The 26,055-nt window shown below is 39.5% G+C and overlaps 4 protein-coding genes across 11 annotated transcripts; all 4 read left to right on the forward strand.

Annotated features, from left to right (window-relative positions):
- The first annotated feature begins 2,433 nt into the window (after positions 1-2,433).
- LOC306839194 (histone-lysine N-methyltransferase SETDB1-B-like) lies at positions 2,434-7,442 on the forward strand. Its single transcript, XM_079367744.1, has 8 exons — positions 2,434-2,778; positions 3,065-3,130; positions 4,221-4,562; positions 4,768-4,941; positions 5,521-5,722; positions 5,995-6,068; positions 6,600-6,790; positions 6,910-7,442. The coding sequence occupies exons 2-8, from the start codon at positions 3,070-3,072 to the stop codon at positions 7,027-7,029; spliced, it is 1,164 nt and encodes a 387-aa protein (XP_079223870.1). The 5' UTR covers positions 2,434-2,778; positions 3,065-3,069; the 3' UTR covers positions 7,030-7,442.
- A 654-nt stretch (positions 7,443-8,096) lies between these two features.
- Positions 8,097-12,383, forward strand: LOC306839192 (uncharacterized protein). 4 transcript variants are annotated; one of them, XM_079367738.1, is made up of 10 exons: positions 8,097-8,255; positions 8,752-8,934; positions 9,195-9,316; positions 9,420-9,866; positions 9,921-10,001; positions 10,374-10,523; positions 10,961-11,156; positions 11,273-11,346; positions 11,528-11,718; positions 11,841-12,383. In XM_079367738.1, exons 1-10 carry the CDS (start codon positions 8,242-8,244, stop codon positions 11,955-11,957), a joined length of 1,575 nt encoding a protein of 524 aa, XP_079223864.1. In that variant the 5' UTR covers positions 8,097-8,241; the 3' UTR covers positions 11,958-12,383. The 4 variants fall into 4 exon arrangements, with proteins under 4 accessions (XP_079223864.1, XP_079223866.1, XP_079223865.1 ...); XM_079367740.1 differs by lacking the exon at positions 8,097-8,255 and adding an exon at positions 8,347-8,490; XM_079367739.1 differs by lacking the exon at positions 8,097-8,255 and adding an exon at positions 8,525-8,678.
- A 1,623-nt stretch (positions 12,384-14,006) lies between these two features.
- clk2a (CDC-like kinase 2a) lies at positions 14,007-22,329 on the forward strand. Of its 4 annotated transcripts, none has more exons than XM_079368943.1 (13): positions 14,007-14,210; positions 15,251-15,438; positions 15,542-15,827; positions 16,853-16,943; positions 17,786-17,852; positions 18,228-18,344; positions 18,620-18,786; positions 19,260-19,354; positions 19,568-19,697; positions 20,236-20,318; positions 20,577-20,656; positions 20,763-20,853; positions 21,023-21,269. In XM_079368943.1, the coding sequence occupies exons 2-13, from the start codon at positions 15,251-15,253 to the stop codon at positions 21,209-21,211; spliced, it is 1,584 nt and encodes a 527-aa protein (XP_079225069.1). In that variant the 5' UTR covers positions 14,007-14,210; the 3' UTR covers positions 21,212-21,269. The 4 variants fall into 4 exon arrangements, with proteins under 4 accessions (XP_079225069.1, XP_079225071.1, XP_079225070.1 ...); XM_079368945.1 differs by lacking the exon at positions 14,007-14,210 and adding an exon at positions 14,977-15,080; XM_079368944.1 differs by lacking the exon at positions 14,007-14,210 and adding an exon at positions 14,980-15,088 and having other exon boundaries at positions 21,023-22,329.
- Positions 21,820-25,916, forward strand: LOC306839973 (uncharacterized protein). Of its 2 annotated transcripts, XM_079368949.1 has the most exons (6): positions 21,820-21,906; positions 22,888-23,032; positions 24,350-24,580; positions 24,764-25,036; positions 25,295-25,382; positions 25,476-25,916. In XM_079368949.1, exons 4-6 carry the CDS (start codon positions 24,825-24,827, stop codon positions 25,632-25,634), a joined length of 459 nt encoding a protein of 152 aa, XP_079225075.1. In that variant the 5' UTR covers positions 21,820-21,906; positions 22,888-23,032; positions 24,350-24,580; positions 24,764-24,824; the 3' UTR covers positions 25,635-25,916. The 2 variants fall into 2 exon arrangements, with proteins under 2 accessions (XP_079225075.1, XP_079225074.1); XM_079368948.1 differs by lacking the exon at positions 24,350-24,580.
- The last annotated feature ends 139 nt before the right edge of the window (positions 25,917-26,055 follow it).

Here is a 26,055-nt window from a genome sequence, read left to right on the forward strand (position 1 = left end):
TCATGTGCCCTTGAGCAAAGCACCAAACCCCCAACTGCTTAGGGGCTCTATTGAGTTGCATTCTGACATCTCTCCATTAGTGCATGTCTCCAGGACGCTGCTTGTGCATTTATTTTAACCTGTCTGCAGCATGTCTCAACAAAAGTCCCTTAAAGATGAATAAAGTATTCCCTCCTCTTCTTCTCCTTCATTTAAGTCCATTTTCATGCAACTCTATCAGAAGAGCTTCTAAAGAAAATAGAAAGCCTTGCTCTCTGTGTTGGATTCAAAGTTACTCAAGGTTAGGTTCATAAAGGGTTGCTTCCAACAGAGAACATATTCAATTCAGACAGTATACCTTGGCTTCCCAGGATGTTTACACTCTAATATTACAGATATCATTTACATTGTGAATAATTTAGTCTGAAGATTAATCAGTGATGCAATCAGTCAATTGTGCTTAAAACTTGAACAACATTTTCACTGTAGCAGGGTGGCTTTTTTCGGTCGACGTGTCAAATTGATTTAAACTTTAAAATGGGAACCAATAAGGGAGAACTGAAATGTTTCACAGGTGAAAGTCATGTGTTTAGAAAATGAAGAACCATCTGTGGTTTCAGAAGGAGCAGCTTCAAGTTCCTAAATTGCCTTAAGTGATGTCACATGAGTCAGGGCTGACTAGAACATTGAAAAGAGGGAGTCATGGAGGTAATATACAGACCCTTGACAGCATTTCTTCATCTGGGTTCAGACTAGCGGCTTAAGGCTTCATTAGCTTTAGGCTTCAAACTTTTCAAACCATTCTCCCCAACTGGACTGCCAGTGTGGGTTATGGAGATGTAAGATTGTGAGAAGCAGGATTTAAAGTTTGTGAAGATATCTAATGTGTTGCTACACTGGTAGAGACATTTTTCTTGAATGACTTATATTTGTTTTAGAGGGATTTGGGTGTTTTTTTTGTTTGTTTTGTTTTTGAAGTTGGAAGGGTTAAATGCAAAGAGCAAAGAAAAAAGAAAACAACGTGCAACAAAATTGAATGACCTGAACCATATGACAATTTTGATTCAATAAAAACAGTTTTTGGCTGGCAAACAGGGTGCTCAAGATTGAGAGTTATGTGCAAGAAGAAGCCTGCTCTAACTGTGTTTATCTATGTCTGTGTTTCCATTTTATCTTCTGGTATCAAGTCACCATCATCCTAAAAGAGCCAGAACACATGACTGTCCTCATTCTTAGGACGTGGTGCTGAAAAGCCAAAGAGAAGATACAGTTCAAGAGGGATCAACAGTCTTCCTCGACAACATGGACCAGGCTCCTCACCCTGCGTTGCCGTTTGAGGTAGATGTGGATCTGGGTTTCGCTCTCTTCTTCCTCGTGCTCCTGTGTTTCTTCCTGCTGGTGACTGTGGTGCGCTGTGCTCAGACTGTGATGGATCCTTACGGCTCCATCTCCACCTCCACCTACCAGGAGGAGCAGATCACCTGACAAAGAGGACGTACTCTCGTCACTTTATAAAGACACATCTGACACCTTGCAGTCCCAAATGGAAACCAAGTCTACACCACATCGGACCACTTATAAACAACATGCTGTTATTTTACTTTTATTGTAATGTGGTTTAGGTTGTGATTTAAGCTTGATGATACTGCAAAGTGAAAGTGATGAGAGAACTTAAAGATCTGCTTCAAGAGAGGACATATTGGGACTTCAGTGCTCAGACAGAGCACTCAACTTGATTCAACTCAAAAAAGTTGATATAGTTTGGGACAATTTTTAATTTTACTATCAAGAACATGGTATTCATTGTGGAATAAACTTTATAAATAAAATTGCTTTTTTAAAATGTTTTATATAGAGTCTGAGATGTAGTTTACGTTTTAGAGATTCATACATTGCTTTGCTTTCAATGCAAGTGAATGAATTAACAACTAATAATATCACGTTAATAGGCAATATACTGTTATACAACTTGTTGAGTGAGTTCCCAGCTTTTATCAGCTGCAATTGTTTCTTTTCAATGGTATGAATAAAAAGAAGGGGACAAAAATGAATTTGTGGAAAAGGTATGAAAGATGTTTTGTAAATTATTAGCCCAGATATAACCCTCACACAATGTCATGAAAAATGTATTCTTTTAAAACAATTCATACCTATTATGACTGTCTCATGTCTATTAATAAACGTTTTAGTTTCTAAGCTGCAACTTGAGCTCAAGATGACCTTTGCCACTTGAATATTCTACTTTCTACGGCCCAACATATGTCACTGATTCTCAGGTTGGTAAACGTGGAAAATTAGACAATATTTAAAGTTGTATTAAAGACAGAGGGATGTTATTGATCTAATTAACGATATAAGTTCATTACACAACAAAAATAGTCAAAAGAAGGGCAGACGCCTCTTTGAAAAGTCGTGCTGTTTCACCTCCGGTCCGGTAGGTGGCGAACACTTCTAATTCTGCTGGTTTGTAAAACATAATATACAAACTAAGAAAAAAAAACTAATATCAAAATGGTGGCAGTGGTTGATGCTAATTTTGCTCAACATTATGCTTAGGTGGTCAAACATTACAAAAAAAATGTTGCCCAATATTTTCCAGTCATAAGCAAGGCGAAATCAGGAGCGCGCTTGTGGAGTGCGCGCTAAACTTTGGAACCTTTTACACAAGGAAGCTATCAAGCTAACGAGCTAGCTGTGTCGGCGCTAGCTTCAAGCTGCCAAACACACACTATCTCATCAAAATAACAAGAAAAATCTGTTACAGATATCATTTTCAAGAGGATAACTAGGGCTTAACGGGTAAGTTTCAAATGACTTGCTTTAACTTTTCTTAGTTTGGCAGTTTAACGTGTAACCGTTTTCAAACCAACCGTTTTGTAAACTGAACAATCCTCCTCTCTAAACCAGAAAGATAGATAGAAGAAAAACCAGATAGATAGATAGATAGATACTTTATTGATCCCGAGGGAAATTCAAGCATATATATGAACATAACTGGTTAAAACGATCTTCCATCAACATTTTCCCCATTTCTTCCATCTCCAATTTGAAAGTGATGTAATGTGTGTGTGTGTGTGTGTTGCAGAGATTATGGAGGTGGGTGAGATGAAGATAAGAATTTCCAAGGTCAAAGAGGGAATAAAGGATGACGGTAAGCTTATGTCAGTTTTTTAATCAAACTGTGCAAAAAGCAACATTTTGAAGATTCAAAAACCTGTATTGTGTATCACATAGTGACAGAAAGCCCCTTTGGTTAGAGGCTCAAACAACATAAAACATTCACACCCATAGTCATACCAACAGCTCTACAAACAAGTAAAAGCACATTTAAATAAATCAATCGGCTTTATTTATATAGCACTTTTTATACATATAAAATTGTGACATTCGTCAGGTCACGGATAGCCTATACTGCGTTCTGGAGGACAAAGTAGAGCTGAGGCTTCTTCATGTGCACCCAGGTGACATTTATTTACAAAATAACAAAACAAACAATTTTAAAAACCACATGTCTGGCAGCATGCCCCGCAGCACCTCACCCTAGCCTCCCCCTGGCAGAGTGAGTGTGCTGCTTTTATACCAGCTGGTCCTCGTTAGGCCGGAACCTTCTCTCTTCTTCTCTTTCCCCAGGGACTCTTTTGGCTGGAACACCTTTTATCCCTGGTAATGGACACAGCTCCATTACAAAAATGTAATGCAAAGTGCCGAAAAGTAGTGTTTATCTTGCCTTGATTCAAGTGCTTATCACAGTGGGAATAAAACATATTTTAAGTCCTGTTTTGGGGCCATAGGTGCTCTAATACGAGAGGATGTGAAGAGTCCTCAGTGATGCAGACTGTTTTCCTCTCTATTTTATGGCTCTTCAAAATATCTGTTTTTAAGATGTGAGGTTGAAAGTCCCCCCCCCCTTACAAACCTGCTGCTTTGCCTGTGTTGGACCTAGGCCAGGGACATCTCCATGGCGACAGGGCTGTGTAATCAGCAAACTTTTGAGAAACAATCCAAGGTTCCACACATTCCCATTTTCAAGATGTCAGGGAACAAATTAGTGTCCGTGCTCATAGTCGCAATAGATCAGTGCACTCCCAGCACAATGATATGTCTTTGTAACTGTAACAATGACAATAAAGTCTATCTGTATTTCATGGAGTTATTTTTGTAGCTTTTTCTATGCTGTAGATTAGTTGTTGCTTTTTTATTCATTGCACACCACAGCTAATCAGATATTTATTTATTTTCAGAACTTAAGTCATATTCCACATGCAAGTCTTCTCCCTCCTCAAATGAGACTCTAAGCAAAAAGAGGCAACGGGAGGACTGTTCGGAATCTCTTGGTGTCATAAAAAAAGCAGTGGTGGTCTTGACTAGACTCCCGGACTATAAGATAAGCGCTCTGCGGCCGCCAACGCCTCCGCAGTTCTACAGTGAAGACGAATCCCTCAGCAGCTCTGAATCCGATTTGCAGTGGGAACCAGGAAATGATTCATGTGGCTCTGATAAGTCAAAGAAGACACAAACAAAAGGAAAAAGCCTGAAGAGTTCAACAAGTGGAGCATCTGCACAAACCAGCAATAACAACAATGGTAACATCACACAACGCGAAGAAATGAGGAAAGACGTACTGCATTCATTCACTTTTCACTTTTTTTTTTAAAGCTTCCAAGCTTGAAAAAAATAGTTTCAGAAAATTTCTGTCGCTGCTCAAAATATTTACAGTTTTTCCCTGAAAACTGTACAACCAGACATCCATATTTAACTCTGCCTCCCTTTGTTCTGTTTTTTCCACAGTACCAGAAGCATCTCCTATAATTGTATCAACAGCTTTTGCCATTTGCCCTGATGAAATCAGAAACTTCCGACCTGACCTGCCAGAAGTAGAGATTACTGTGGACCTGATGGTCCTGGCCAGGAAGAAACACATGAAATGGCAGCGGGGAAAAATATTGGAGATCATTTCAAAGCGTAAGGCGTTTCATATTGTTGGTAGGATATCAGTACCCGGCTCTCTGTATTACTAAAATACTTCTAACAGGGTCAGACAGATATGGGATAGATATCTTTATTAGATCTATGTGGTTCTGTAGATATACATATGAGATACACACTTTTTGTGCGGTACTTCCTCAGATGCAGTTATCAAACACTTGGGAAAAGATATTTGATGAAGACAAGATGATCACTCAACTGGAAAGTAACTGCTCATGTTAGTCATCACTGACTGACCCTGTGGAGGGGGATAGTGCTGGTTATAATCCACACAGCACACCCTGCTGGTGAAAGAGAATGATGATAATACCATTAAACTTCTATGAAATGATTTTTTATTTATTTATATCTGCAATAAAATTAGACAATAATGATAATGTCTGGACATTTTCATATAGGCTGATATTTTGCACATTTTTCCAGGTACAATAACAAGGGAACACTGTTTGTTACTTTCTGACTGGTTTCCAGCAACTATCAAGCAACATAATTAGTAAGGGTGATGATTATTATTTTTTTTTGTCCATCATTTATGGAAGATGTTTAATTTTTCAGCGGATGGACACATAAAGTACAAAGTACAATTTGAAGAAAGGGGAAGAAGCCTCGTGTCTGGCCATCACATCGCCTTTGACTCCACTCCGAACCTGGAGCAGCTGTATGTCGGCGCTCGTGTGGTGGTCAATTGTCCAGACAACGCATCAAACTTTCAGACTGCCATCATGGCGGAGCTCCCCACCAGAAGGAACCGTTTAAGGTGTGTGTTTGTAGCAGCGTTATTTCCGACATCTCTCAATCATGTATTTTTCAAAGTAATATCACACAAGTTTTAGCGGTGATGTAGACCACCGTGGTTGACCCATGTTGGCTTTGATGATTGAGCCATGATAATAAAGACCCTTTAAGTATCTGTCGCTCGGAGTGCTTTTGAAAACTTCTCATCTACTTTGAACACAGTCAGCAACCAGTCCATCCCACTTTCTTTCACAAAAGGTTGAGTTTGAATTAAAACGTTTTTGAACTTTCCAGGTTCTTGGTCTTCACTGATGATCACGTGCCCATCTATGTTGGTTTACCTTTACTTCACCTCGTGTGCAGACCACGTGAGTTTGGGTGTTATGTCTTTGAGTTCATGTCAAGTTACAAAGACTGTCCTGGGCATTGTTTACCTCCGCCACAGAGAGCATGGACACCCGTTTTTTATTTAAAACATTCTTAAATTAGAGTCCTATTTCAATTCACAACAGATTTGTATCTGTATTTCAGATGATTTTATTTGCTACATACTTAATGTTATTCTGCTTTAACAGTGATTTCAAACTGAAGAACTTTTCACTAAGAAGACAGAAGTTTAGTGGGACTCACTTTTACTCTACAAACAAAAAAATGTGCTGGTTAACATTTTGCATGTCATCTCTGTTTTCCAGGATCATTCTAGAGTTGTATTACAGCCACAAGTAAATGAACTTTTCCCACTTTTGGGCAACCATTGTTCAATGTATAGTGCAAACACAAATTACTAATGTGGGCAAACATTGAACGTAATGGTACCAGTGTATTTGACTGAAGCTTGGCTGATTGCCTGAAAGAAACAATGTGTAAATATTCTACCCTTCTTCTTTTTTGATTGGCAGTAGGAAACTCTTTAGATGACCTGTCAGACGGCCCACACAAGTCCTTTATGACTCGGTACATGAGGGACTGGCCGTGTCCACATTTAACCCTTTACAAGGCTGGACAGAGCATTTCTGTTGACTTAAATGGAGTCCAGGAGAAGTGTGAGGTGCTGGACATCGACTCCAGCTTGATGCAGGTTGTTTACAAGGTCAGTCTACATTGGGGGGTTTCTTTTATTTTACTGAAGAAGAAAAAAACGCGTACATAAATGTCCTTTAATATTAATTAAAATGTTTTTGTATAAAAACAATGCTTGTCCCTTTGCAGGAAAGCCAAGAGAAAGAGTGGATCTATCGGGGCTCCACGCGACTTGAACACATGAGACGAATATTAAGATTGAGAGAATCGGAGGAGCAGCAGCAGCAGCAAGAGAATGGATCTGGCTGACATTTTAAAAAACATATTGTTCAAGGATGTGATTTTTATGGATTTTCTAACAAGACTTTAATTGTCCATGGAAGTGTTTTCCAACCACAAACTGTACCTGAAAGTGTTGCCCAGTTGTTTTTAGGGCAGCTTTGTACAGTAGATGATTTTTTTGACCATTTTTATTTTTTTATGATCCCCATCTAAGAAAGACAAACAAGTTAATCTCTAAACGCACGCCACTGAAACACGTTTTGAGAGGCCTCTATATACTCTGCAGGTGATCAGAAAGATCTCGAATTCTATCCTTGTTTGAATCCTGTTTATATTGTTTGTGTTACATACTGTATGTGTTCTGAACTCTTAGTTTTGTGAAACTTTTAATTTGAAAGGGAGATGTGTTGATTAGATAAAATCTTTGTGATTTAACAATATTACCAGGATAGTGTCATTTATTTCTGATACACTGTCTGACTCTCTCACTCACACACACTCACCCTGTCTGCCATGACGACGTCCCAAACCCCTATTTTAAGAGAAATAAAGTAAATTCATGTCTTCACTACAAAACTGTTCACATTCTGGATTATGCGTAAATAGGCAAAATGTTTTTAAGTGCACACCCAAAGCTAAAGTAAATCTTCTAATGCCATATAAAACATGTGCTTTTTGCATGAAACTCCAGCTTTGGAAAAACGGCAAGGCAGAAATATTGCAGGAACGACAACATAATTAATAAAGATTTTTAAAAAGGAAAAAATGGTCAGAGTTCAGAAAAACGTACGTTTCTGAAAATATTCAAAGGGAGACCACAGGACACTCACAGTTTAGTACTCCTGTTGTATATTTAGATATTTTGGTGTCTGTTTGATTTAAACAACTTATTTTCACATTTGTTTTCTACCTGAGGTATTGACACCTCTTCTGTCAGTTTGGAGGAAAACTAATGTGGTCAAAAGATGAGCTGAATTAATTTGTTCAAGCAAGTACTCTCCAGTAAACAAAACACAGATGGATCTAATCTTTTTTATTTGATTAGGAATTGAATTTGGTTGCTTGTATTTTAAATTAAAAAAACCGTTGGAGAGACGCGTGTCTGTACCTGCTCTGTGTGGACACAGGGGGCAGCAGTGAGAGGCTGTTGTCCTCAACAGTAGGACACGAAGAAGACAGGAAGCCAGGCGAACTCACGCATAGACCGTAAACGTTGGCAAGCCGAAAAAGGAAATATTGATGCCTGATTTAAGGTATTTTCAACTTAATCACTTCTGTAAAAAAACAACAATACTTGATATGGAAACAATAGCCCACAGCACAATAATAATTGCAGCATAGTCTTCCTTGCTCTGTTAAATGACTTTTTCATCCGTGCTTGTCCATGAAATAGTAGACGTAACATTAGCATCATGAGCTGCATGGGTGCTTAACACAGATAAGCTTTATTGGCTGAGATATCAATTTATGATAAGCAGTTTAGCCATAGTAAAGACTCTGAAGTGCTGTAAATGTGTTTATCTTCAGATGTTATTGTTTTAGTCCAGGTGGGGAAAAGGGCGCACGCGCTGTCACAACTTTTGGATTTCAAACCTTTATTTTGCCTCCAAGTCTACCAATGGTATCCAGCTCACTAGACATTTGAATAAACAGCTATAATAACTGCATGTTTAAAGGTATGATAATCCACATAGAAGTATCTCTAAAGCTCAAAACCAAAATGGTATTTTGAAATCTTGTGTCTTGTAGTGACAATGGACTGGAGGGGGATGAGATGGAGATGTGCAAAGAGGAGCTCCAAAAGTGGATCAGAGGAAGGGTAAAGAAGCAGCTGCTGTCTACAGGTGTCCTAGATATAAAGAAATACACCCTCATCCAGTCTCTGCTGAAAAAAAGGGAAGCACAGGCGACTCAACTCCTGAAGCTCTGCAAGTGAGTGTTGCGTCAATTCCACGCCCCCGCTTTGCCTCTTTTAAAAGCCTGTTTGACTATAATAAAAGCCATTTGTTCTTTTTGGTTACACCTGTAAACAACCTGTTTCTCATGTAGGGCTGGACGGCATGGACCGAAAATCTTGTCTTGATATTAGCTGAATGGCGATACACGATATATACTTCAAAGATTTTCTCCGGTCACTTCTGACTTCTAATTTGAATTCTTCTTATGAAGCAATCTTCCTTGCATGTGTTCAGGTCTGTGGCAGGATGGGAAGCAATTGTGAAGAAACAATATTCTTTACTGGAATGGGAATACAGAGACATCGATTCTGAAGATGACAACCATCATGAACAAGATGATAAAACTGAAGGCCTAGGTGGGATACAACTTATTAAATCGCTGACATTTGCTTATTGTTTTCAACCAATTGTTGTTGTGTACCACCATCTTTTTGAACGGTGCTTTTATTTCATTTGTAGGAGATACCTCTCCAGTCCAAGGCCTGAGCTCTCCAGCTGCTAAACCTGTATTACTAAACCTTTTGGACATGGAGAACAGTGGCATTAGGGGCTCTGTAAATCTGAAGAGAAAAGCAGTGGTGGCCTTGAACAAACTTCCCGATCACCAGATCAAGCCTGTACTTCGCCCTCGTCCTCAGAGTGCTCCTCCTCATAGTGCTCGCAGTGATGATGAATCCTTCAGTGATGCTGATACCTATTGGGAACCAGAAAATGACGTGCAGGATTCTGATTATTCGATCACAAGTTATAACAGTGGATTAAAAAAGAGGAGAAAAATTGAACGAAAACGAACGAGACTTGCAGGGAGACCTGCGAAACTCCAACAAAGTACAACTACGGATGGGAAAAGCAATGCAACATCTGCGCCCAAAGCCAGTTTGAACAGCTATGCCAAGGAAAACAAAAAGAAATCGTTAGCAACCAAAGCTGACGCAAATAGCAATGCTAAAGACAACATGGAGAACTCATCAGAAACCAAAGCTGACGCAAATAGCAACGCTAAGACCGCGATAACATCGAAATCTGCAGCAAACACAACAAGTAAGAGGCAAAAAGAAAACGCCAAATAAACAATTAACACCTGTAGCAGAAGAAAGTCGGAAGATTTTGCACTTGTTTTTTTTCTCTGCTGTGTACCAGACTACACTTTGTTGGCACTTAGAAAGGTTTATGACAACTTTAATGAGCAAATAGTTTTGTAAACTAAGTTGGGAATAATACCATCTTCTTAAACACTTGAACCTGGCACAACATGACAGTTTTTGGTGTCTGGGTTGATGTTTAAAACTCATTTGACACAACAATTTGGGGGAACGTTTGATATTCATTTAAAAAGAATCACGATATAGATATTGTAATATGCAAGACGAGAGCTGAGTTGATGCTGACGTTCTGTTTCTTCTCGACACACAGTTGTGACACCTTCAAGCCAATCGTCAGTTGTTGCCACAAATACTTCTGTAAGCGTGCCAAGGGGAAAACTCTGTGTCAACATGGATGTCGTGGCTAGAAAGGAAGCCATGAGTTGGCTGGAAGGAAAAATCCTGGAGATAATACCAACAGGTAGATTTCTGTATAACGCAACATATTGATAACAGATCTTTAAAGGGTGCCTTATTATGCAGTTGTTTGACAAATAGTAGGTGATGGTTATGTGACAGAAATCCATCTGTGTAGGTAATTACCATAATTTCAACTCTTCACAGAGATTAGACATTAGCTAGCGCCGTTTTTGACACTGCAACTCACACCTACCCATTCACACACTAATGGAAGATCAGTATGAACTAATCCCATCCATATATTCACATGCTGTTAACGCAGCAGCTGGAGTGAATTGGGTTTATCAGCATATGGCTGCGGTAACTAGGGAGGAAGATTTCAATATAGTGACATGAAGAGTTTACTTGTGTAATGTAGCCACCACAAATTCAGGATGCAGAGATCACATTACTCTAAGGGTGTTTGTTTAAACTTTTAAAAAAAAATTTATTCTGCAGATAATAGACTCAGATACAAGGTGGGTTTTGAGAAGGGGAGGAAAATTGTCTCCGGTCACCACATCGCCTTAACTTGCACTCCAAAGGTAAACGAGCTGGAAGTTGGTTGTCGTGTTGTGATCAAGTGTGGAGCTGACTCGTCCAACTTCTTCCCTGGTATCCTGGCAGAGCTCCCCAACAGGAAAAATCACATGAGGTTTGTGTGTGTTTGATGGATAACTTTTTTCAAAATAACGTAGATTAAAGAGGTTCTAGCTTTTCTACAAGACCAAATGCATTTACTGTGGCGGTATATGTACTTTCCATCTCCAGGTTCCTGGTTTTTGCTGATGATCACACTCCCCATTATGTTGGCTTACCTAAGCTCCGACAGGTCTTCAGACCACGTAGGTTTAATTCTTGCATTTCGCACCCAGACCTTTTGTATACAAATTTACAGACAAGGTTTTTTCCGCTCCTGAAGTAAGACACATTTAAGTGCTGCAAAAACGCTGACTTTGTATGTAATTGGCACACAAGCAAAGGGCAAGACTTTAATTCCAAACTGTTCTTTTTTTTTTGTGACAGTGAAAAAGCCCTTGGATGATGTTCCCGATGGTGCCCACAGGGATTTTCTGGAGGATTATCTGGAGTCTTTGCCTTTCCCACCTCAGACATCTTACAAACTTGGACAGAAGCTTAATGCAGAATATGAAGGAGTCCAGAAGAAGTGTGAGGTGTTGGAGATTGACAGCAGTTTAATAAAGGTTATGTTTGAGGTCAGTACCTGTGCCCGTTTTTTTCCCCAACTTTTTTGTTATGGATTTGTGTTGTTTTTTTTCACTGGTTATATTGATTTAGATATTATGACTGACATTACTTTGTGCTTCATCCTTTTCAGGAAGATCAACACATTGAGTTGCTCTATCGAGGCTCCATGCGCCTGGAACACATGATTAATATGAAAAAAATGCAGTTAGAAAAGGCTCAGCAAAAAACTGTGAATGGTAAAAGTTGATTCTGGAAGTTCTAAAAACAGGAATTTATTGTTATTATTCCTGTTATGCTACTTGTCTCCTCTTCTTCTTGTACTGTGAACCAGAGAATCATCAAAACAAACAAAATAATGGATCAAGGACAGATTAGGAAAACTGAACGCTGTGCTTCAAGATGGAGCCGGATATATATTCAGTGAAAGCTGCTCACCTGTGTTTTTCAGGATCTGTGTTGTTGGGCCTGGAGCTCAGTACATTAGGTATTTGTTCATGATGCCAAAGGTCACCTATTGCTGAAGGTGGCTGAAATGGGATCTACTGTATGTGAAAGCTCCAGCTGGTTTTATCTTTGTTGAATGTCTCCATGATATCTACAAATTATAAAATGTATCATCTGTTATGATTGTATTTAGTTATTTGTTTCTTAAATAAAAATAAATTGTCCTCTTTGCCTAAGTAGTATCTTTTCTACATATAAACTCCTCAAGTGAAATTTGGAAACATAACTTCTGTTAATTATTTCTCCCCTTTTATAATACTAAATGGTGTTTTACTGTATATCATTTGAAAGGCTCATTAGTCTCCTTCACAAGGTATAACTTGTAAGGATCGGGCATTTCTTGATAACTTGTTCCTTTTCTCAATCAAATGTTTGGCTTGATATAATGTCAACTATGTCATTTCATAATTGTGAAGAATATTTCATAATTGTGAAAAGTATTGATTGTGTTCCTTGGAATATTATCAAAGATTTTTGTTGTTGTTCATCGTTAGGGCAAAAACACCAGAGGTGGGAGATTATTTACAGTTCAAGTGTGCCTTTCTAAAATGCACCATCACAACTCCAAACTGATCATCCAAAGATGAAAAGTGGGTCAAAATAAGAACTGTGGTAAGAATATATGATAATTTAGAATGATCAAATTAACAATTAAACACTTGATCACATTGTTACCTTATGGTGGGTGGGCCCGCAACAGTGAAACCATAACCCCTCCAACTTTGAAATTTCACAACCAAATCTCCATACTGCACCTTTAACCCAACCAGCACATCCAGACCCTCCACTCGAGTCGTCAATAAGATCTTTTGGTCATAAGTAAAGAAAGAAAATACTAACAAATTTGTTGCGTTTGAAATGATCTCTTTTTAAAAATAAAACTATTTAAAAGATACAACTTAAATCTTAAAACAGTTTCACATCATTACCACACTGAACTTAGACATGCGCTGACCCTCCCAACCTACCAAAAGGAAGGACTCTGTTTTAGTTCTTAGCTCCTGTGTGAACTGCTAGAGTCAACATTACAGTATATAAAAAACACTCCTTTGTCAACCAAATGTTGTTGAGTTAAATTATTCGCACCTTCTTTATGTCTTGTGACCAGATGATAACTGCTGAATTCAAAAGCAAAAGAAAAGGCGCAAAATGCATTTCACATGCCCCCCCCAAAGACTAAGGTCTGGATGAAACCCTTGAACTAACCCTGTCACTGTGAATGTACAATATGATATTTAATTTATATGATCATCTATGCACACTCCATATAATGTATGTAAAAGATAACTAAACCTCATCTTTACTTCATCATCATTTTGCACTACTCACTGCTGCACTATTATCTTATTTAGTTTTTATATATATTACTCTTTAATTACTTGTCCTTTTTTTGTGTTAAATTTTACAGAGAGCACAGTCTATCCAAGTTTAATTCCTTGTGTGTTAAACATACCTGGCTAATAAAGCTGATTCTGATGCCTGTGAATATTTTTGTATAATTTTATTTAGTTATCTTTTTTGTGTATTTTAGTGTTATTTTTTATGTGTTTTGTATTATTGCTTTTTGTATTCTTTTATTTATTAATAATTTTTGTGAGTATTTTTGTATTCTTTTTTACAGTCAATGGTGTGTGTGTGTGTGTGTGTGTGTGTGTGTGTGTGCACTTAAAGGTGAAGCTTTAATAATTTTTGTTGTACTGTAAATTGTGTATAATGACAATAAACGTATCAAATCTATTCTAGTCATGTTATGAGGATGAGTACCGGTACTCTATAGCTATGTTCAGTGTGTGTGTCTGCTCTGTGTGAGTACGTACAGGGTAAAAACAGTGTGGGCGCAGGGAGGCGTGAGCAGCTCCAGTCTGAACCAGAACTCTGTGAACAGGCAGCAGCACGGAGCCTTTAGCATTAGGCCAGCAAGAACATAAAACGAGAACACTGGAACGCCACGACGGATTTCTTGTGGGACAAGCGAACAGGCCTCGCCGCTAAAACGGTAGATATAATATACGCGCTGTCGTGTCGTATGCTTTTACTTGAGACGTTTTCCGGAAGAAAAAAAAGTATTCAACGAATGCTAGCAATAGTAGCCGTGAAGCTAACAGATGAACGTAGCTATGCTAAGATGGCGGCCAAATTATTTACATTAGCTAATGTTGCTAGCGGGGCATGCTAGCATGCAGTACGTCGCTCGTTGGTGAAATAGTTTGCTGATTTGGAGTTTTGATGTCTTTTTTTATCACTACAAATATGTCAGCTCTTGTAAACAGCTCTTGTAAACGTGTACAATCATTGTCTGGGCCTACATCACGTAGAGTGTATTAATATTAACCGCCTTAACGGCAGTGTTATGATTGAAGCTTCATACATGGTTTGCAAAAAAAAAAAAAAACAGAAACAACGAAGCATATTTTGAACTTTTATGTTCATATCTCTAAGTAGCATTAATGTCTTTTACATAAAATCATGATATATGTTTAATAAGTAGTATATATAACACGTTTAACGTCTGCTTTGATTTGAAGCAACATTCAGGATATTTTCACGGTAGTCTGTGCTTGTAGTTTTTTTTAAAGTTTATTATCATGCAACAGGGTTATCGACATGCATAACAGAGTTTGACCACTATTCATTTATCACAATGTTTTTCTTTGTCTGCCTAAGCAGTCTAGCTGCATCTATTTTTTTTTACCACTGCAAACTGAACGAGCTGTTTCTGTAGCTGTGGGTATTCAAACGAAAACATAGTCGTCCCTCCCAACACAAACATGCTTCTGTGTTTTGTTTTGTTTTTGGAACAAGTTTACCACCGATCTAGATTTCAGGAGCCATCGAGCCAACCTTTCATCAGGAGCTTAATTTAACAGTGAAGAGGTTTACATTTTCTTAAAAGTTGTATAGTATGCATTTCTGAATAATACTGTTGCAGGCTTTTTACTTCATTTGTTTTTTTAGTATAGATTTTTCTATGATAACTTCAACAGATGAATTCCAACAAATGTTCATTGCATATATTTGTGTCTTTTATCTTTTTAGATGCCTCAGACCAGACGTTACTCGTCTTCGGACAGTCGAAGCAGCTACAAGGACCGCTACAGAGACAGAGACAGAGGTCGAAGACACCGACACAGAAGATCGCCTACTTACTCCTCCAGCAGTGACAGAGACCGAGACAGAAGGGGACGGGGACAGAGACAGGAAGGAAGCTTTGCACGTTCAAGGAGGTATGGTTAAGTTTGTGTCAATAACAGGATTTGTTGTTTCTCTCGAAGTTTCATTTCTTTGAGCCTTTTGAGTTTTAATGTATTCCCCTTTCCAATTACTCAGCCGTAGCTATGACAATCGCTCTACGGAGCAACGGCCATTTGACCGAAGGTACTGCGAGGGATACAGACGCCTGGATCAGAACCGAGATGGAGACCGGGACAGAGAACGGGAACCACATGGAGCAACAGAAAGTTACTACCCACGTGATTTCTCGCCAAACATGTATGACTACCGGCGTGGCCGTGAGAGGGAGCGTGAACGGGATGAGTCTTACCGGCGGAAAGGCAGCAGGCGTAAGCACAAACGAAGGCGGCGTAGAACCAGGTCCTATAGCCCATCCTCCTCGGTGAGTACAGCCAAGCCCGAGATTTTGTTTTACATCTCCTCATCTCTTTGCCATCTCTTTCTCTTTCACCCTGCTCTCTCTGTCCCTGTCTTTCTTTTAACCGTGTCTTATCCCCAGCTTCTGTAATGGGTAAGTAGTACAATCTTTATGATTTGTTTTTGTTTTGTCAGCGGGATTTTGCTTCATTTGGCATTTCTTTTTTTGGCAGAGCATTTTCATTTTTATCGACACCTTTTTGTCAGCAGCTTAGCAAAGGTCAAGCATTAAGTTGTTACTTTTTTTTTTTTACCCATCACAACTTGAAACTTTTGCTCCTTGGAGCCAAGGTTACACTTAGTCAGCCACTGATTATTTTAAGTGCAGACAGGCTAAAAAAGAGTGAAAATATTCTGCCAAACTCTATTCAACATTTAGATCGAAATTTAACTCAGGTTTTTTTTAAAAATCAAATTTAAGGGAATTTAAAATGTGGTGGATTTAAAAATTGAATTTCTTGTGTGGCTTATGTGGGCCACACAGTTTATAAATATAGTCTAAGCAAGGGGTTGATGTAGCATATATGTTGGGGTTATATCAATTTTTTTTCTTGCTTGATTACACATGGTTCTCTCATTTTATTACCATGTAATTTAACTTGAAAAGTCAAGATGATAAGTTTGATACTAGTTTTATTATTGTTACAACGTGTTCATGCGTTGATGAATGGATGTGCCAGTTGCTTTCTTGTTTGTAAGCAGCTGTGGTTGAAAGGTAGAGGGGGGAAAGGAGCAGTGGACAACATGTGATCTTTGACTTGTTCCCTTGCACTATATCCCTATCGTTATATATTTCCTTCACGTGGTGTCATGCGTGAATCGCCCCATGACCACCAAACCCACCTACCACCACAACTACATCAACACCACCACCCTCCTCCTCCCTCCTCGTCTACCTGTGCCGCCTGACGCCGTGGCTGCGGCTGCCTATGAAAACCCACTGTACCTTCCGGTCGTGGCCTGCTGATGGCGATTTTGGTGTGAAAACAGCGGAGTGACAGTCGGACGCGGGCACTGAGTGTGAGGGACGACGAGGAAGGGCACCTGATCTGTCGGAGTGGGGACGTCCTGCAAGAGAGATGTACTCACTGCCACTACTCTATCGTAACCCTTCTCCATATGAGTATTAAAGCATAGAGCATTTACATGACATGGGAGTGCCTGATGATGATGATGATGCCTTGCTAGAATGCTCTTCGCTCTAGCTGCAATAGCAGGGTGGATTGCAAGAACGTTGAAGAGTTTGAGAGGGACTTTAGGTTCCTTCTCCTTTTTTGTTCTAGGATTTTAAGCTGTGGAGCATTTTCGATGTTTCACAGGTTACTTGAGTTCCCTAAACATAGAATCCCACTTGCAGCTGTTTGTTTCTGTCGCATTTCAGATTAAATCTCAGTCACAGTTTTAAGTATTTGACTTAAGATAGATTTTTTGACACGAGTATCTCAGGGATTTGTTGTTTATTATCCTCAGTAGACACATATCACTGATTTAGACTTTCTGTTATGCAGCCATCACACATATTAGCAGCACATTTACATCTTTGTGATTGTAATGACCACACACTGTTTAGTAGAAATGGTAATCAGTTTTACACATAACCCTCTTGTCCTTTTGGGCATGTGCCTCTTTGTTTCGATGACTGCTAATTGGTCATCAAAGGAAGGGAGCACTTTAACTTGCTTTATTTTCTGTACATGTGTCAGGGTGCTATGCATTTAGTTACCATAGATCAGCTCCAAGGGTCCCAAGCCTGCCAGATTGAATAGGCGGCCATTTGAAAAGGCGACAGGCGCTAAATTTGATCTGCCTGTCTACACTTTTGAATTCTGTATCCCTGCCTTGGTCCACACGTCTAACTCTCCTGTTCTTTCTTTTCCCCCGTGCCCCCTCTCTCTTCCTTTTTCTGTTTGTGCTGTGTTGCAGATGAGATTGTCAGCACTTTGGGAGAAGGCACCTTTGGGAGGGTGATGCAGTGCATCGACCATCGAAGGTGTGTATCTGGTTACATGAAAAACAAAAACAAAAACCCAGTTGTCAGGCTCTCAGGAAGGAATACTGACTACTGCTCCTCAAATCCTCCTGATCTGGTTGTTCACGCGGTGAACGTTTATCTAAGGCAAGACGAGATGTAAAAAGACTCAGAGCAGACACAGAAGTAGCATCCGTGATACAACTCTATAAAGAGAATATTTGTCTTCATATCAACACAATGTTTAGTTAAACACCATCAGAATATGAACGAAAAGCGGAGAAGAACATACAGGTGAACAGAAAACGTGCTTCAGCTCGGTCTGTATATTTTGAAAATGTAATAAACGTTCCGTGGTTGTTGCCTCTGTATTTAGCTTCTTCTTTTGTTTTTCAGGGGAGGAGCCCATGTTGCATTGAAAATCATCAAGAATGTAGAAAAGTACAAAGAAGCAGCTCGCTTGGAGATCAATGTATTGGAGAAGATCAACGAAAAGGACCCTGATAACAAGTAGTGAGTTTTGCCTTCGTATTCAGTTGAAATGAAAATGTATATGTAAAAGTTACAATGCCTGAACCCACCCCACAGTCTTTGTGAGAGCTCAATTAAGTGTCCACTAGTTTGGATTACATCTACAGGTTACCTTAAAAAAGTCCTGTCCAGTTTTAAGAGGTTCTTAAACTTCTTGTGTAATAAGATTAGTATAAATATGTTTATTTTAGCTGTGAATAACTCATAAGTGTTCACTACGCAAGTGTCAAACCTGCTTTATTCTGTTTACTTTGCAGCCTGTGTGTTCAAATGTACGACTGGTTCGACTACCACGGTCACATGTGCATCTCCTTTGAGCTGCTAGCTCTCAGCACCTTCGACTTTCTAAAGGAAAACAACTACCTGCCGTACTCCATTGGTCAGGTCAGGCACATGGCCTACCAGCTTTGTCTCTCTGTGAAATGTAAGTTTACAAGATAACTTCTACTTACGTATGAGAACATAAATAGTAAGATTAAGAAAGTTTAGTTGTCTCTAAAATCCATTTTTCATCCAACAAATATTCCCTCACTGATTTTCGGCATGTGTTGCCTTCAAACTGAGCAGCATTAGTGCAAGCCTCTAAGGCTTTGTGGTAGACAGCCTGTAGCCACACGAGGGCATTACACAGCAGGCAGAGGACACCTGTTGACTTGATAAGAGCAGCGGGGAGAAATAGTTTCTTTTTCAAACGTCAAATTGTGAAGAAATGCTTGAATAATTTTGTATTTTTTTTGTCTCTTGAACAACCAAATCATGTCCCCATTTATAAATGAATCTTCATATTATTAGAATAAGTTGAAGTCTTTTAAAATACCACATGAATAAGATCAGTCCATGTTTAGAAGAGACGACTTGAGTACATTTCTCTAAGGCCTCTTGTTTTTTCCTCCGTAGATCTCCATGACAATAAGCTGACACACACGGACTTGAAGCCTGAGAACATCCTGTTTGTAAACTCCGACTTCACAATGTCCTTCAACGTAGAGAAGGTAAGACAGATGTTAAAACAAGCGATATTACTTTTTATGTATGGAGCCCTGAGGGGCCACTAGGTTGTTGCTAAAGGCAGAAACTGAACATGTGGGCAAATGATTGTGCATTTAATAAGTGTGTGCACTTCTTCGTACAGTGAGGGGTTTTTGTGTTTGAAAGCCGAGTTAATCATTACATTTAAGACACTTCCTTGTGTTTCCTCCCTTCAGAAACGGGAAGAGCGGACGGTGAAGAGCACCGCAGTGCGTGTAGTGGACTTTGGAAGCGCAACTTTTGACCACGAGCACCACAGCACCATCGTGTCCACACGGCATTACAGAGCCCCTGAGGTCATACTAGGTGAGGATGTCAGTCGTAAATATATGAAAATCACCATCACTTTTAAAGGAGTTAGGATTATTTCCAACTAGAACGGTCCAACTCATTATTACATGAAAGTATTCCAAGCAAGCGAGTTAGTTGCTTTTTTCCTTGTCAAAGTTCCGTCGTTCCTCTTTTTGGCTTTTCCTGAACGTTCTTGTGGAAACGGGCGGTGGTGTTCAAGGTGGAACAAGCCCGGGCATGGCGACCCACCACCGATCCCTCCTTTGATAGACATTTTAAGAAGCATGAATGCACTCCTGATCAAGTTCATCTGCATATTTTCATTAGCACATGCACAACAGAAACAGCACTTCTATTACACGTCACTTTAAAGGAGCAAACATTTTAGGGTTTGAGTTTGTTTATGACTTTAATATGCATCGTTGCCACGCTGTTCTTTTTGTTTTCCTTGCAGGCAAATGTCATTACAACTTGTCATTAAATTGCACTATGTAGCTCAATGACCTGAAGTTCTCTCCAGTATGACACGTTGTTCTGTGTTTCATTCCTTTAGAGCTGGGCTGGAGTCATCCCTGTGATGTATGGAGCATTGGCTGTATCCTGTTTGAATACTACCTTGGTTTCACCTTGTTTCAGGTACAACAGACCCAGGACCCTGACCTCATTCAGACTTCCTTTAAATATCTTTTCTTTTATTCATATTCTTCTTTGATATCACTTTTTTATTTGGTCTTTATTTACTTTAGTGAAACATTACGGAGGACTTATAGTATAATGTTTTATTTTGGATGGGAATTAAACACTTTGTGTGTTTTTGTTCTCTGGCCACTTGACAGACGTTTAAACTTAAATAATGTTTTGAATCTGTCTCTCCCTGTCTTGTTCCTCCTTCAGACTCATGACAACAGGGAGCACTTGGCCATGATGGAGAGAATCCTGGGTCCGGTTCCCTCTAGGATGATTCGCAAGACGAGGTGAGAGAACATAGCAACGCATTAAAGACCATCAAACACACATTAATGCACCTTGTTCTGAAAGGAAAAGTTACACCATTGACTGCTGCTTTTCAAACCCCCTCAGGAAACAGAAGTATTTTTACCGTGGTCGTCTGGACTGGGACGAGAGCTCCTCAGCGGGGAAATATGTCAGAGAGAATTGCAAACCTTTACGGGTAAGAAATATAGATTGGGAATTCGACATTAAAAAGTAGTAAGATAAGCAGGGCCAAAGGTGAAAAGAGTGATACAGCAGCAGAACTTAAGTGTATTCTATTTTAAACTCTAGCTGTCTTGGAAGTCTCCCAGTATTTATCTTAATCTCCTTCTTGTTTCCACTCTTAGCGGTACTTGCTGTCAGAGGCGGAGGAACACCACCAGCTGTTTGACCTCATTGAAAGCATGTTGGAGTACGAGCCTACCAAGAGACTATCATTAGCCGACGCCCTAAAACACCCTTTCTTTGAGAACGGGGGCGTCAGTGAAGCAGCAGGCAGCAAGAACTGGGAAGGAAACCGGGACATCAGCCGGTGACCCACGAGCCTCCTGAGACTGATTGACAGAGGAAATAAAATCTTTCTGTATAAGTGGAGCAGATAAAATGTTTCTCATTAAAGCATGGACACGTGAACTTCCTGCTCCGCCACTCTGACATCCACCTCTGCAGCCACACGAGGCATGTTCTTGCAACAGAGAGGCCGAAATACGCCACCCAACCTTGAGAAGAGTCGAAAAGGATTTTTTTTTATTTTGGCCTCAACGTAGCCCTCTATGCAGCTCCTGTCTTCCTTCAGCTTCTGAGCATCTTCCATCCATCCGTCCAAATGTTTGTTTCATCAGCATGTGAAAGAATAATTCATTTTCTGAGCACATGAGCACTGCAAAGTCAGTTGTACGCCATTTTTGAAAGGAATTGTCCTCCAGTTCTGAAATGTAAGCAAAGAGTAAAAAGGAGATGGAGCTGTATATGCAATGTAGGTCTTCACCCAAGTCCATTTGAACATGGAGACGTGCAAAATACTCGATTTATGTTACACCATATAATTCAAATTGAATATCTTATTATCTTGGAAATTGGGTCTCAAGTTTTTGAAGTGAGAGCTTACATTGCATATCAATTTTGTTGTGTCTTTTTCATCTGTAAAAGGATGATCTCTGATGTGGAGACTCTTACTCTTAGTCCCCGGTCTGCAGGCCTGCTATGACACGCCAATGAGATGATGATAATGGTGATGGACACTCCACACTCACAGGCCTCTTTGGTCTGACTTATTCATAGATATATATATATATATATGTTTGTTACAAAATGCTTTCTGGGTGTGAGTGAGTGCGTGTCTGTGCAGCGGTGGGATGGTGTGGGTGACACATTTATGTTAATGTTTTGCTTCTCTGTAGTTCAGGTTGGAAACTTTGTCACACACTTTTAAAGACATGAAAACATAAACTGCCTTTGCCGTCGAGGTTAAGCACACAGCTCCTGGTGGTAGCCAGCGAGCCACACACAACTCCTGTTGATAGTATTTATTTTGAGTTGCAGTAGGTCATAGTCTCCACCCCCCGCCTTGTACATGACTTTTTTTGTATGACATGAAAGAATATAAAACTGTATATATGTAACATTGTGTAGAATTAAAGTTAAGTCCTCCTTACCAGAGGCTTATGGTGCTCTCAGTATCGGTTTGGGCCTCTGGTAGGTGAAGGGAGGTGATCTGTCTTTAAATACCTCGTCTGAGTCTGCGTCTCTTAGCTTACTTTGTAATACTGCTGGAAGATGTGCAAAATGTGATGCCCTGAAAAGCTTCAGTCAAAGTCAAACATGGTGTGTAAATAGTTTTATTTAATGGAAGTCCATTGTAATAAAACATGACGTACTTAAAAAAACGTCATGGTTAATATTTAGGGGACAAAGCTTTAATCTTATTAGGGCCATCATTAATGTAACTTTAACTTCAGAATTATCACTTGATCACATATGGTTTTGTTCCTTTTATTGTATAGGGGTTTGACATGCAGACTGCTGCAATGAGGTCTGTAGCCTCTGTACGTGGGGCTCTAACCACACGTGACTTTTTAACTCATGACAATTTTGACTTGTATCCATTTTACCCAACTTCCTCCCTAATTTTAAAATGTCTCAGTTACTCACCATTGGTTTATTTTTATCAAGTTATTTACGCTCTATTTTCATCTTCTATTTCTACTGGCAGAAAAGGGCTTCCTACATTGGCTAACTGCTGTTATATCCCTTCAACCCCCTAAGCTCAGATGTCATGCTGTCGGGACAGGAAGAGACGGATGATCTGCTGACACAGGTGCAGGTGTGTCGCTGCTTCGTCACACAAGCTTCTGTTGGTAAGGTGCCACTTCCTTTTTTTTTTCTTCTTTTTTTTTTTTAAAACTGTTTACCATGACTCACTACTCAACCCTGACCTCATTCTATCTTGTAGCAGAAAAGGACTCCAGATTAGTGAATTATTGGGGGACTACTAACACTTGAATTGGTAAACACAAGTGCAGGGCCCTCAGATGGTCTGCATGCAAAATAAATGAACCTTAAACTGTCAGAATTTGATCTGATTTGTGAGCGGTTATGGTGAAGTGCAACTGAAGAATACTTTGCATATTTGCAGTACAGTTAAAAAGGACAAACATAGGATTGATTCAGTATATTTAGAATTCCCTGAAGTTTTCAAGCCAGCGGATTTGTGGCAGTGCAGATGGTTGGGCGTCTCAAGACCTGGATTCAATTCCAAGTTGAATGAAATGAGCCATTTAAGTTTGTGAATCAGGTTTCAGTCAATGGAGGTGAATGACACCTAGACACTTGGATTAGAAGAAATCCTCCCTGCGTCACAGAATGGTCACCAATTCAGTCTGTTATGCTACATCTTCCCCAATTCCTTTCTCCAACGATCTCATCAGGTGTCACTTGAACACCAAATACATGTTTTACTGCTGATTGTGTGATTTTGAACAATGTGCAGACACTGCATCCCCGAATAGAATAAAATAGAATGCCTTTATTGTCATTATACAAATTGTACAACGAGATTATTTGGCTTCACCTTAAAGTGCACACAGCTAAGAACAAAAAAACGACAACAACAAGCGTATGGGTCAAAAAGAAAAAAGAGTGACCCTAGTTAACGGAAGGTTAGGGGATATGTGTGGTAGGACTCCTTACAGATTGCAGCATACTAAATTTAAATAGATAAACAGACATCAGATTTCTTATTGCACAGTACGAGATATCAGGTCTATAGCAGGGTGTCAAATATAAATAGTGCATTGTATGAGACGTGAGCCATGGCAGGGTATAAACAAAAATATAACTATTTTCACTGTAAGAGATGTAATTTTAGCAGTATATAAAATATAAGTCTAAATATCACAGTATGAAATGTAATTTTTGCAGTCTATAAAATATAGAATATAAATATTTGCACAGTATAGAATGTATTTAGGAGTATATAGAATATAAAAATATTAATATTTACACAGTATGAAAGTGATTTAAGCAGGATATGAAATATAAAAAAATATAGATATTGCACAGTATGGATGTGATTTTAGCTTTATATGAGATATAAGGTAGCATCTGAACGGTAACACTGGTGAATGAGCCGTTTCTGTGCTCAAATCTAAACCAGCAGCTGTTGTCCTGTGCAGGTTTGTTTGGGAACGCTTGGCTGTTAATGAGATAAACGACTCATGCGTCGTGATTTAATCCTGTTTGAGGTCCAGAGAGGTCGTCACTCAGATCCCCATAAGAGCAGACCGAGACAAAGCGGAGGTGTTTACAAGTACTCTACCTGAAGCAATGCAACAAACAGGACTACGCTTCCAGCTTTGACAAATGACTTTATCGGCTGGTGTTTTCTACAGCTAATACAGATACATGTGAGTTCTGCTGTTTCTTTAATGCATGTACAGTGTATTTTGTTCCTGGTTTAACTGCTGTAAGTAAAAGCTATGGTAGACAGTTTTGTTTTTTTATTTTTGATTCATATTTAAGAAAAACATCAGAAAGCAACATGAGATTAAAGAGCTGTGAATTCACTGTTCTTCTTTTTGTGTTTTCAGATTAAAACCTAATTTCTCCTGCAAATTAAAAGAAGACTGGCAACAACTTGTGATTTTCGTCATGGATTCGCTCATGTCTCTGGGTGCCCCTCTGAAGCAGTTCACCAGCTGTGTGTCGGGGAAAAATGCCTCCGTCAAGAAGAGCCAGTCTGTCCGCAGAAACAGCTTCACCCGCAGGAAGAGTGTCAGCAGGAGGAGAAGCCTTCCCTGCAGCAGCCAGAAAGTGCCGGACTCCTGGCTGCGAATGTACCAGGCTGATCTGAAGAGAGAGAGGTAGGCTTCAGATAAGATCCCTCTTACAGAGAAGAAAAGCTGCATTTTTATTTGACCGGTTTTCAATTTCTTTCAATCTGAACTCCATTTTTAAAGAAATGTTTTTAGACAGCTAGAGTCTTCAGTTACTGCCTTGTTACCCAGCTGACACTTTTAGCCAGAGAGACTGAGCTAAATGAGGATAAAGCTGTTCCTCACATGAATAAGCTGCTTGTCCACGTGTTGCGCCTCACGTTGCTTGTGTTGTGTTTTCCAAAGGAAACGACAACAAGCCATCCTGGCCAAGAAGAACGCAGAAAGAACGGTCAGAAGAACTCACTTTAGAAGCCACCACTGCCTCCCAAGGGTGAGTTAGTGAGCTAGAAAATTAAACAAGCACTTTAAAAAATATATATATATTTTGAATGTCGCATCATCTCCCTCTCGCTTCCATACGCAGCACACAACAGGTGCCAGAAAAGCAGCCCCTGTGAAGGACGATTCCTTCTTCGGTGCCTTCCAAGGCCTCAGCCTGGACGGCCTGATGGGAAGCGGCAACGGACCAACTGGCACAGCCGCTTCTTCTGCTGCAGGTGGAGATGCATGCAAAGTCATGTGAGGCCACAGTGGAAGGACAACCGGACTGTTTGAACGAGCCATTACATCAAAAGACTTGGGGATAAAAGGCTCAAGAAGGAAAAGTGACGACAGAGGCTGAAATCTTTCAGAACCCCCCAAAAAAATAAAAAATCTTCAGATGTTCATTTTAGAGGGATTAATGTTGATTGCACTTTACTCCATTGTTTCTCAGATTCTTCTTTGTATCCATCTTTGCATTTTTTTCTGTTTACTGCATTTGTTGTCTAATATGAACGATATAAAAATGATTAAATCTCTGACACCTCCCTCTATGATTGCAGTTGTATTCATCCAGTGTTCAGAATCTGGAAAAACTAAGTGTCAAAATATTTGATTCTATTCTTTGAAAACAACAAAACTAGGCAATTATTTGCATCAAACACCCGTCCTGTGTTTGGTGT

Source organism: Symphodus melops (assembly GCF_947650265.1).
Source record: "Symphodus melops genome assembly, chromosome: 18".
Taxonomy (NCBI): Eukaryota; Metazoa; Chordata; class Actinopteri; order Labriformes; family Labridae; genus Symphodus; species Symphodus melops.